The sequence below is a fragment of the Cydia splendana genome, chromosome 3 (genome assembly GCF_910591565.1).
Source record: "Cydia splendana chromosome 3, ilCydSple1.2, whole genome shotgun sequence".
Taxonomy (NCBI): Eukaryota; Metazoa; Arthropoda; class Insecta; order Lepidoptera; family Tortricidae; genus Cydia; species Cydia splendana.
In genome coordinates, this window is record NC_085962.1 from 8,124,393 (window position 1) to 8,136,686 (window position 12,294).

The following is a 12,294-nucleotide window of genomic DNA, read 5'->3' on the forward strand; positions in this document are numbered from 1 at the left end:
TTATAAAATTATACTTAACTTATACCATTATACCATGATTATACCACTTCCCATTATTCGATTGAGCTCAAACATCACATAAAAACCTACATGCATCCTACATGTAATTCAGGTGACTGACTGACTGAATATTTTTCTAGTACCATCGAGATACAGTTGTGGAATAGACAAAATACCCCCTATATAGAGTCTGTGCGGAAAGAGAAGAGTCGTGGAATGTATTGGTTACATAAATAAAAAAAATAACATGCATTACAAATGGATGTATTGCAACCCTATGATCATTACGTTACGGCCCAAAGAATCTGGAACTTCCTGGATTCAACGGGCATTAGTTACGAACTTTAAAGGGCCGTCACAATAGATCACTGCACTCAAAGGCCGCAACACCCCAATAATAATAAATAACAATTTCCCTACCTTTGTTTCATGAACAGGTCCTAAAGATCGCAGTTGACCTTCATGATCGAATTGTCCACCTGATTAGAGCTCTTTGCGTGGGCCGTGGTCCTTTTCAATAACTCGGTCTTTTCCTCTTGAGCTTTCTTATAAGCTAGAGTTTCATGCGCTGTCCATTCTGTAGGAAATATGCTATTGTACAAGTTTTTATGAAAAATAATAAGAAAGATAGATAAAGCTCTTGATTCTGAGCAAAAATAACATATCTAAAATCTAAAGAGGGGGTTGGTCTCTTTAAGAATAGCTGACCTAAAATATAGGTGTCTAACATATAATAACTAACCTAGTAGCCTCGAATCCATCGCAATCCATTCACCATTTATAACATCTTCAATTTTGACCCTTTGTTGGTAATTCGGGTCTAACATTCGCGCAACTAGTCTCTTGCAGTTATCTGACAGAACGTTAAGACATCGCGCACGAAATTTCCAATTGTTATTGACCTGCGCCTGATACAACTGTTTCATATTTTTATCTTCAAATGGCATAGCCCTGTTCAACATTACGTAGAGCACAACTCCTAACGACCACACGTCCGCAGGTTTTGGGTAATAAGGTGTGCCCTGGAGTATTTCAGGAGCCGTGTAGGAGAGTGAGCCGCAAAAGGTCTCGCTCTGAATATCCCTTAGCTTTCTGTCGATGCATAATCGGGAGAAGCCGAAATCGGTAAGTTTAGCGTTCTGATTGGCGGTCAACATAACATTCTCACACTTGATGTCTCTGTGGGCCACGCCGAGCTCATGCATGTACTGGATGGCCAGCGCCAGCTGCCGCGTCCATATCCGCGCCTGATCCTCTAGAATAGCACCCTTCTTTAATACGAATTCTAACAGGTCCCCGTGTTCCATATAACGCATAAAAATAAAATACTTGTCTCTTCTTTGAAATATACTGTGCGTGTGCACTAGATGGGGGTGATTCAATTTTATTAACATATCGATTTCCCTAGGTAAAAATTTCTTCACGAAATCTTTCGGCGCTACGCTAGTGTCAATGACTTTGCAAGCCAAAACAGATATGGCATCATGTTTATTAGGATTCTTGTACTCTGCAAGGTAAACCTGAAATAGTTTATTAGCATTAAACATTTTCCTAGTGTCTACTCTTTTTAGGGTTCCGTAGTCAAAGTCAACTAGGAACACTTATAGTTTTGCCATGTCCGTCCGCGGCTATGCTCCGTGATCATTAGTGCTAGATAGCTGCAATTTGCCATGAATACATAAATCAAGCATGGCAACAGAACGGGTATCATACCGTGGGGGAAACTGCAAAAATTGTTTATGGGGCCCACAATTTTTTTCTCTTTATTCGCTTTAATCGAATGGTGTGGGTCATACAAATACGGGGTTTCAACAATATTTTATTGATAATTTAAACATTTTCGGAAAAAATCGCTCAGAAAAAAAATGCCCCCCCCCCCCCTTTAACTTTTAAACCATGGGTCCAACAAAATTTGAAAAGAATCGTAAAACAAAAGCTTAACAAATACTTTCAATGAAAACTATAGCGAACGTAATGGGTCCAGCCGTTTTTGAGCTACATATTGCAAAAAGTCTTCTCTTCTTAGTAAAAAGTACAAAGACTGCAAAGCGCTGCGAAGGCCTTTATGCTTGTAATGTACATGATACTTACTGATAGCCCCCGTTTAGCTTATTCTGACAGAATAGTAACTACGGAATCCTAATACACTGCAACCTAATACAGCATGGCCCGACATGCTCTTGGCAGATTTTTTTCTCCTATTATTATTTACTAGCTGTGCCCGCGGCTCCGCCCGCGTGGAATTCGGTCTGTGTCAGTAAGCGGCTAATTTCTAATCCTAATTTCTCTCCCTCTCCCCTGGAGGCGGAACTTGAAGTAAAGTTGACAGATGGATATGCTAGAGGACTGCAGTCCAGATACTCCAGATAAAATATTTTACAATTAGGTACCACTAAATAAAACTACACTCCAAAATCAATAGTTTTTTTCGCCCTTATTCAAATTTTACACGTGATTTAAACGACAGAGTAGTAGATGTATATCGGACGATACAGTAAGGTATACGCGCGCGAGCGAAAGCGAAGCGGCCTGCCTGGCAAGAGCGCCACTCGCCGTGGTCTTCTTCAGACTCCTGAGGAAGACCAGGTGCCCCTTGTAACCTCATTGCGTTGCGATACTTTCGCGAATGATTGGATTTTTTTTCTGGAAGGCATGGTAATGCTTATTAAATGCGAGTCCCAAATCGTTTGACTCCGCAAACGACCAGTGCCGGATTAAGATATTTTGATGCCCTAAGCATTTCTAGACCATGGTGTCCACTCTCCATGGTCATCGAGATTACATTGAATTTTTTTGGTAAGTTGAGTGACGTTCATTGCTGCATTACAGCTGAGAATGGAAATTAGTCACATCATTTTATCACGAAAATTGACAGTGCTGCAGCAGTAACGTTGCAACAGAGTAATGCTGCTGCAGTCGCCACCCGCATGTCACCTTTATCATATCTTACAATCTCATTAAATGTTTTCGATATAAAAACGCAATTTGATAGACAGTTGTACATTTTTACTTTTAGTATGGAAATCAGTCACATCATTTTATCACGAAAATTGACAGTGCTGCAGCAGTAACGTTGCAACAGAGTAATGCTGCTGCAGTCGCCACCCGCATGTCACCTTTATCATATCTTACAATCTCATTAAATGTTTTCGATATAAAAACGCAATTTGATAGACAGTTGTACATTTTTACTTTTAGTATGGAAATCAGTCACATCATTTTATCACGAAAATTGACAGTGCTGCAGCAGTAACGTTGCAACAGAGTAATGCTGCTGCAGTCGCCATATCTTAGAAAGTAATTGAAAACGCTAGCGAAGCGAGCGCGAAATTATTTCGATATAAAACGCAATTTTATAGACAGTTGTATATTTTTACTTTTAGTATGGAAATCAGTCACATCATTTTATCACGAAAATTGACAGTGCTGCAGCAGTAACGTTGCAACAGAGTAATGCTACTGCAGTCGCCACCCAAATGTCACCTTTATCATGTCTTATAAAGTGATTGAAAACGCGAGCGAAGCGAGCGCGAAAATTTTTCGATATAAAAAACGCAATTTGACTGAGAAAGTTATTGAAAACGCGAGCGAAGCGAGCGCGAAAATTGTTCGATATAAAAAGGCAATTTGATAGACAATTGTACATTTTTTCTTTTAGTATGGAAATCAGTCACATAATTTTATCACGAAAATTGAGAGTGCTGCAGCAGTAACGTTGCAACAGAGTAATGCTGCTGCAGTCGCCATATCTTAGAAAGTGATTAAAAACGCGAGCGAAGCGAGCGCGAAAATTGTTCGATATAAATCGCAATTTGGTAGACAGTTGTACATTTTTTCTTTTAGTTTGAAAATCGGTCACATAATTTTATCACGAAAATTGACAGTGCTGCAGCAGTAACGTTGCAACAGAGTAATGCTGCTGCAGTCGCCATATCTTAGAAAGTGATTGAAAACGCGAGCGAAGCGAGCGCGAAAATTGTTCGATATAAAAACGCAATTTAATAGACAGTTGTACATTTCTACTTTTAGTATGGAAATCAGTCACATCATTTTATTACGAAAATTCACAGTGCTGCAGCAGTAACGTTGCAACAGAGTAATGCTACTGCAGTCGCCACCCGAATGTCACCTTTATCACATCTTATAACGTTATTGAAAACGCGAGCGAAGCGAGCGCGAAAATTTTTTGATATAAAAACGCAATTTGACTCAGAAAGTTATTGAAAACGCGAGCGAAGCGAGCGCGAAAATTGTTCGATATAAAAACGCAATTTGATAGACAGTTGTACATTTTTTCTTTTAGTATGGAAATCAGTCATATAATTTTACCACGAGAATTGACAGTGCTGCAGCAGTAACGTTGCAACAGAGTAATGCTGCTGCAGTAGCCAACTGAATGTCACCTTTATCATATCCTATAACGTGATTGCAAACGCGAGCGAAGCGAGCGCGAAAATTTTCGATATAAAAAACGCAATTTGATAGACAGTTGTACATTTTTACTTTTAGTCCCAACCAGGCGCGAATCCAGGATTTCATACAGAGAAGGGATAGAACAGTTTTCTATCAGCTTAGCTTCGCATAGGGCTCGATATTTAAGGGGCTCAGCGAGGTTGTTCTCGAAAAGATGCAAGAAAGCAGAGCTTGGAATTTACCAAGTGAATTGAATTGGCGAAGTGTGAGCAAGGCAGAAGGCCCAGCTGCGAAAGAGGAAAGCTTGGATTTGGATCCACGCCAAAGTGTAATTAAGGCAGAAGATCAACTTTGCCATAAGGCAGAAGACCTTACGCCGAACTGCAAAAGAGTGGCTTGAAGTCGAATCTATGCATGTAATCACGACTCTTCTACTGCTCGCTCTTTGGCTTCACTCGAAAGCGCTACTTGATGGGATGCTTTTAGTTTTCGGCTTTCACGGGGCCCCTTACAACACTTTGACAGTTAGGTCTCAGGATCGCGGCTAAGGAGCAACTCGGCTTGGCCGACAAATCCGGCGTGCAAGAGAGCAAAATTCGCTATAAAATCGGTAACCTATGTCGAAAAAATCGGCTGGCCGCAAGCCCGAAAGCAAGATTTTTTCCATGACTTTAAGGGCCTTCGCGTAAGGTCAAATCGAAACGTACCCTCTCTTACTTGATCCCTACGACCCTTCGTTATTAGATTGCTACTTGTACACGTATAAAAGTTTCATGTAGGTACCTACTCCACGACGACTGCAATGCTGATGCAGCCTGCGCGTTTTTTTGCCTACAGTTTTGGTGCCCCCTAGACGTGGTGCCCTAAGCAAGTGCTTATTTTGCTTAAAACTCTAAAAGGGTTAATCCGGCACTGCAAATGACAGAGGTCAATGTTTTTTTTTTTCAAAGTACCCACCTTCGTGGCCATTATTAAGTGCATAAAGGAGGCGTTACCTACGTATGAATATGGATTTGATATGGGTGCGATATAATTACGATTAGGTATAATTCATGATGGAGAAAATTTATAATTTTAAATAATTATGCAATTATACGCGTGTTGATATGTGTGTTTATTTTACCACTACGTAACTATGTAAACTCATTTTTAGTTTTCTTGATTACTTAACGTTTACTCAGTTCCCCAAAAGATGGCACTGTGCAATGAGGGGCAATTAATTTACTGTCGTTTAATTTTGTTGTATTATTAATTTATTAAAACAACATAATTATTCAATTATTTTTGTTGATATCCGTACCCCCTCTAAACTGAGTTAATTTGGCAAAATCTTTCCTCAGTGGCATTCATGTCACAATGTATTAAATTCAGCGGCATCTGTTAGTTTACCAGGGTTCTCAATAGTGGTAGAACATATTTGAAAAAAGTTTGCCCCTCCTTCCTAAGTAGCGCCATAAGATTCAGGGGCAAACTTAAGTCAATGGAGTATTGTGGCTACCCCCCCTTTTAGGGGTTGAATTTTTATAGCCTATAACCTGGCCGGGAATTTTCTCGACAGATTAGTAAAGTTTTTATCAAAATCTGTTCAGCCGTTTTCACGTGATGCGCGTTCAAATAAACAGACAAACAGATAAACAGACAAAAATTCTAAAAACTTTTGGAACGTGTTCTGTTATTGATTCTAAGTATCCCCAGCCAACTTTTTTTCAAATATCTTCCATGTACAGACTTTCGACCGTCTTCAGCTTTATTATATGTATAGATTATATAAACGAAATAACAACACCTTAGCATATGAACCTTCGTTGAGTTTTTTGATGATCTTGTAGCCGCGATTAACGAGTGTTAATTGCTCGGAACCAGTCAACTTTATTTCTTCTTCTGACTCTATCTACAAGCATAATTTCCTTTTATAAATAAATAGGTACCTAACAATTCACTTCATAAAGTTATTGATAAAGTTCCATATGGACGCACCGTTGATTGACCCTCCATTTAATCTCATTAGTAAGGCTTCTGTTTTGCGGTTAGATTAGCCAGAGATTTAATCATTTCACTGGCCTGCAAACGAAAATAAAGTAAACATAATTAGCCGGGTCCACACAGAGCGAGCATAACGTGCGAGGCAATTTCCTCGCGCACAAAACGGGCCAGTGTAGACACGTGCTTCGGCCGAGGCGGCGCGCGCGAGGCACGTCTACACTGGCAGTTATGTGCGCGAGGAAATTGCCTCGCGTGTATGCTCGCTCTGTGTGGACCTGGCTATGAACTAGTACCTACCTTTTGTATTCAATATAGAGAGGTTAAAAAACAAGCACTTACTCTATGTTGAGAGTCTGTAAGTGGATTGCTTAATATATCACCGTGCCTTTTGTTAAGACTTTTACGCGGGTCTGACATTCTTCGGTGTTGCTCCTTAGCTCGCTTTAGAGCTGCCGTTTCTACTGCATTCATAGCTAAAACATAGTTGTGTTGTTAGGTAGGTTTCTTATTTTTAACTAGTGACAATGATAACTAGTAATAAGTAACAGCTATACGAGTATCTCCGCGTTAAAGGCGTTTAACACATTCAGTGCCAGCGCGAGCTACGCGCTACGAGCGTAGCCGATAACATGGGAAAAACCGTATAGTAGCAGAAAGCGCCTACGAACAGAGAACCCGCCTAGCTGATCGCTGGCAGTGAATATGACTGCCTCCATTCCACTGCCACCACAACCACCCTTAATCACTTTTAGTCCTTAATAAGATAAATCAAATTAAATGATATACTGTCTTATTTCAGTTAGTTTCGTTCATACTCGTAGGCACTGTTAGGTACTAGAAATGCCAAATTTCACCCAAACCCGTTCAGTTGTTTTTGGGTGACTGTCCTTATCTTTTATCAAATAAGTATATATTTTTATTAAATTTATTGGGATGTGCAATAAAGAGTCTGTATTTGTATTTACAGGTACCCTGTGACCACCATACCAATGTAGGTAGCAACTATACATACGAGTATAGCGTTATCTTTTTAAATATCCAAAACCATTTACTAGTAAGCCTGCTATCCATAGCGATCCATTCGGAGTTCAACAATTGCACGGCCGTGTACCGCAGGCCTGGATCCGGCTCCAGGAGATTGTTCACTACCGCCTTACACTCGACAGAGAGCATGGGTGCCACACGCGACCGAAATCGGTATTTCTTGCTCATCTGCTGCTCGTAAAGCTTCCGCATCCGCGTGTCGTCAAACGGCATGGCTTTGTTGAGCATCACGAACATCACCACACCCAGCGACCACAAGTCCGTTTGCTTCGGCGCGTACGGCTTCCCGCGTAGAATCTCCGGAGCGGCGTACGACATGGACCCACAGTAAGTTTCACTCAAAATTGGCTGATTATCTAAGTCCACACAAAACCTAGAAAACCCAAAATCGGAAAGCTTCACGTTAAAATTCGCCGTCAATAGGATATTTTCACATTTGATATCTCTATGCGCGATTTCCAGTTCGTGCAAATACTGCAGCCCGAGTGCCAACTGTCGCATCCACACTCGAGCTTGATTTTCCGACATACATCCGTGTTTTAAGATATGTCCTAAAAGGTCACCATTTTCACTGAATCGCATGAAAATGTAATATTTGGTCTTCCTCTGAAAGATACTATGAATGTGTATGAGATGAGGGTGATTTAAACGTATCAATACGTCAATTTCACGGGGTAGAAACTTCACGACGAATTCCTTGGGAGCTTTGGAGGTCTCGATTATTTTACAAGCGAGTGTAGTTTTGGTATCACCTTCACGTGGTGAGTACTCTGTTAAAAACACCTGCGGATAAAGGGGGATACAATGATAATGTATAACTGTAACTTTGCTGCAGCGATGTATTACTGCTATTTGTATTAGGCACCTGAGCGTAAGCACCTTCACCTATAAATTTAGTCAATTTGTATCCTTTCGACGACAAAGTTAATTCCTCTGATGGTGTTGTTTTCAATTCGGTCATGATACCATTACCATGCCGTTAAACACGGAGCAGCCAACATCAGCATTCAGTCGACGTCTCTTCATAGCCAGAGGAAAAGTAGGCATTTTGTTATATTTTATTTTGTTATTTAGATTTAAAAATTTAGTCTACATTTTGATAACATAACTGACAGAAGTACAATGACTTATCCATGGTTGATGGCGATTTTTCTTCTTTAAAACTCGTCGATTTTAGGAAAGTACCTACTCTTTGGCTATGGAACATATACCAAACAAAATACCAATACTACTCTTTGTATGGAACATGGAACCCTGGTTTTTATGAAATAGGCCCCGTGTATGAACTATAGGAGGCAGCATAGGAGCCGTCAGATTTTTGGCGCGAGGCGTAAATGTGTCGTTTATGTTTGGAAGGTAAAGGTCTAAGTCAGTCTATAGGGAACGTGCGCGTTGGAGAGTCTGCCATCTAGCAGTGGCGTAGCTAGCATGGGTGGCACCCGGGGCGGAAATTGTGGGTGTCACCCCAAAATTCAATCAAAATATTTAAAAATGTAACAGTAATTTATGTTTAATATTCCATAGCTCGCAATTTACTCCATCGCTTTCATTTTAGATTCCATGAACTCTCAATAGTCCACACCCTGGCGGATGTTGCCAGTAGAAACTATTCCCCGATTCTGGCCCCACCTCTCAGTGGTCACCGATCCTGACCCCAGGGCCGATCCACCGCCCCCGCTGAACCTAAAAAAAAAAAAAAAAAAAAAAACAAATAGCCCCCCATTTGAATTGATTGCGCTAGGTCTCAGCAGTGCCCGGCGCCTCCTTCAGGTACTTACGAAATACGCTAATTAAACAATACACCTTGCACACCACTGTAACAATAGGCTTATCGACCCTTTTCTATTGTTCGATCTCGACTCGGGCGCGTTATTGTGTTACCGAGCATACTACCTGGATGGACCCTTCACCCACCGACGTCTTCATTCATGCCTTCTTTATGTGTGTATTATACTGTAGGTGTTTGTGATAGGTATTAGCGATAGGTATTTGCAATAGGTATTTGCAATAGGTATTACCGATAGGTATTTGCAAAAGGTACTTATTTGCGATTCATTATCTTATGATCTTACAACCTCTTGGAGCTATTTCGATTTATAAGGAATACAGTTCTAACCTAACCTAACCTAATTAGAATTTACACAAGTAATCCGTCGGTAGCCTAAACTAACCTAAACCTTCTTTTACCAAACCTAACTTGACCAAACCTAACTAAAATCAACCTAACTTCTTATTTCAAACTAACCTGCTTTCACCTAGTCTTCGTTCAAGTTATGTTTTAACCTAAATACCTAAACTTCTTACCTATCCAAACTAAAGCATCCTACATATCGTATACATACTTACCTATATTGTGCATATTGTATTGTGTTATTTTATTTAGTTTTACCTATTTCTAACTCATTATTTTTGTCTGCGATAAATGCAATTCAACCTAATGTAGCCTTTTTTATTCTTAAACTATTCTATCTTCTTAAACTTAGTATGTAAGTATGTCTCATTATCTAATACTATATAGTTTGTTTTCACATACATTTTTATGTTCTTTGTAACACGATAGAAAGTAAACTCGTAGCTACTTGTTTCTTTGTATTATTAAAATAATAACGAGGCGTGTGAGGCATTTCTTGTGCACTTGTCTTCATTGTTATAACAGCTTAATTGCTTTATTGATAGACGTCTATTATATTTTATGCTGACAATGGATTATTATGTGGATATAATTTGGGTTTGAGTACAGGGAGCGTCTGTTTAGATGAACATGTTGAGACATGTTACTTTGTATGATTTAAAAAAAATAACGAGACGTGTCAACTGGTTTCAACATGATTTAGTCTAATACGTCGGCATTTCTTGTGTGTTGGTATTCATTGTTATAACAGCATAATTGCTTTATTGGTAGACATCTATTATATTTTATACTGACAATGGATTTATTGTTTCCTATTATGCTTTTGAATTTGGGTTTTAGTAAAGAGAGCGTCTGTATTAGATGAACCTGTTGAGACATGATTTGAACGATACTGTATCCTGCTCACTATCACAGTATAAAAGCCGAAGAGAAATGGGTTTGAGTAAGTATTACTGTCGTGGCAGTCCTCTGTATCAGAGCTCCTTGTATCTACTGCAGTATATAGAAATATAGTGTTAATTCAACAGTGAAGTGTTTAAGTGTTTATAGAAAGACCCAACAATGGATGTAAGTATGTTTTTTATTACCGTAACTTACTTTGTTTTGTTTTCACTTGTGTTCTTTGTGTTTTAATTATCAAGATTGTAGACAGTGTGAAAATTATTGTTTTATATTGTTTCAGTTCACTGAAAATACTTTCAAGAACTATTACTACCCGGATGATAATAAAGACGAATCAAGCGATGAAGAGGGTACGCTTGGTCTCAAAGTTAAACAAGCCATCGCAAAGAAACGTTCAGGAAACAATATCGATAGCTTCTTTGAACGACCTAAAAAGCAGTCTAAAGTTGTGAAACGGTCTTCAAATGTGAGCAAAAGTTCACCAGACGGTGTTGCAAACTTGTCATCCGGACAAGACGACGGGGCCTATGCATCACATTTGATTAAAATCGAGATATATGATATGCATAAAATCAAAAACGTCCCACCCATGCAACACTGGAAGCATGCGGACTTCAGATTGAAATATTTTGCGTTGGAAGACGATTTGGAGCTACAAAATACGCGAAATATTATTTATAACATAACAAAGCAATTAGCTTCTAAGGACAGTAGTGTGAAATATTTTATAGATAATAAGAAACAGTGATAGTTATAATTATTAATGATAGTAGTAGCTTAATGATTGTGTTAACGTATTTCTCATTTTTTACCTCTCCTTAAGTACATTTTCCATGTAACAGATTTTTTTGTGTCGTCTCGTTTTTTAAGTAACAAAGAATGTTAAGAAATATTTTGTAAATAATAAAATTTAAAAAAAAATGTGTGGTTTAAAAGGTCTTTGTATTATATGAAAAAATAAAAAATCTTATTTAAGTACACGTATTATTTTATTTCACAAAAAATGTTTTAAACATATTCCTTAATATAAGGTCATTACATACAGAATTATCAGAAAACAAACTTAGCATATCTGTCATAGTTTTTCCATGATATTTAAAATACAAATAAACTAGACAATATTCACCACAAACTGAAGTAAAATGGTTTTGAAGAGGTTTATTGTTATAAAACCACTGTCTGGTGTTTCTTTTTAAAAATAAGTTATGGTAACCTGAAGGTTTCCGTCCGAAGGAATCAAAATATTCTCCTATACCAGTAACATCAATGTGTATGGCAACCCAGTGGGAGCCTGGTTTCGTGTCAGGGTCCAAATTACTAACAATAAAGACAGGTAGATCGACCCAAATAGGTATTTTGTTAGCAGCAAAAACATTTGATTCAAAAAGTGGGTTTAATTTCTTCATACAAAATTGAATCTCATTAGTATCCATAATGACTTAATTAATAACAATTTATGTCTTGATGATGCTGCAAACAATGACTACAACAAAATAAAGTAAACGAAAGAAAACATTGTATTTATATAATTATGTTTTTCAACTATTATAATCTACAGATACATCACGGTTTTTGTTTATTTCAATAATGTTGTCAAATTCTGCATACACGATACAATTAATGGTGCTAGTTAGAGCCGAATCAAAGCGTACTTCTATCCGAACACTTCCATGTCTAACAAGATTCCAGTGTGAAGTTGAACTAGCAGATAAATCAGGGGTTAAATCAAAACATAACAAACAATATCCTCCACCATAATCTGTTCTACTTATTCCATTACCTTCGTTGTGAAAATGAATACCAGTTCCAGAAAATAAGGT

At 38.5% G+C, this 12,294-nt stretch overlaps 1 protein-coding gene across 1 annotated transcript; it reads right to left on the reverse strand.

Annotated features, from left to right (window-relative positions):
• Positions 1 to 440: 440 nt before the first annotated feature.
• Positions 441 to 8,595, reverse strand: LOC134806259 (uncharacterized). Its single transcript, XM_063779488.1, has 6 exons — positions 8,306 to 8,595; positions 7,449 to 8,223; positions 6,736 to 6,869; positions 6,200 to 6,304; positions 743 to 1,520; positions 441 to 577 (listed from the first exon to the last, which is right to left on the reverse strand). Exons 1-6 carry the CDS (start codon positions 8,399 to 8,401, stop codon positions 441 to 443), a joined length of 2,025 nt encoding a protein of 674 aa, XP_063635558.1. The 5' UTR covers positions 8,402 to 8,595.
• Positions 8,596 to 12,294: the final 3,699 nt, after the last annotated feature.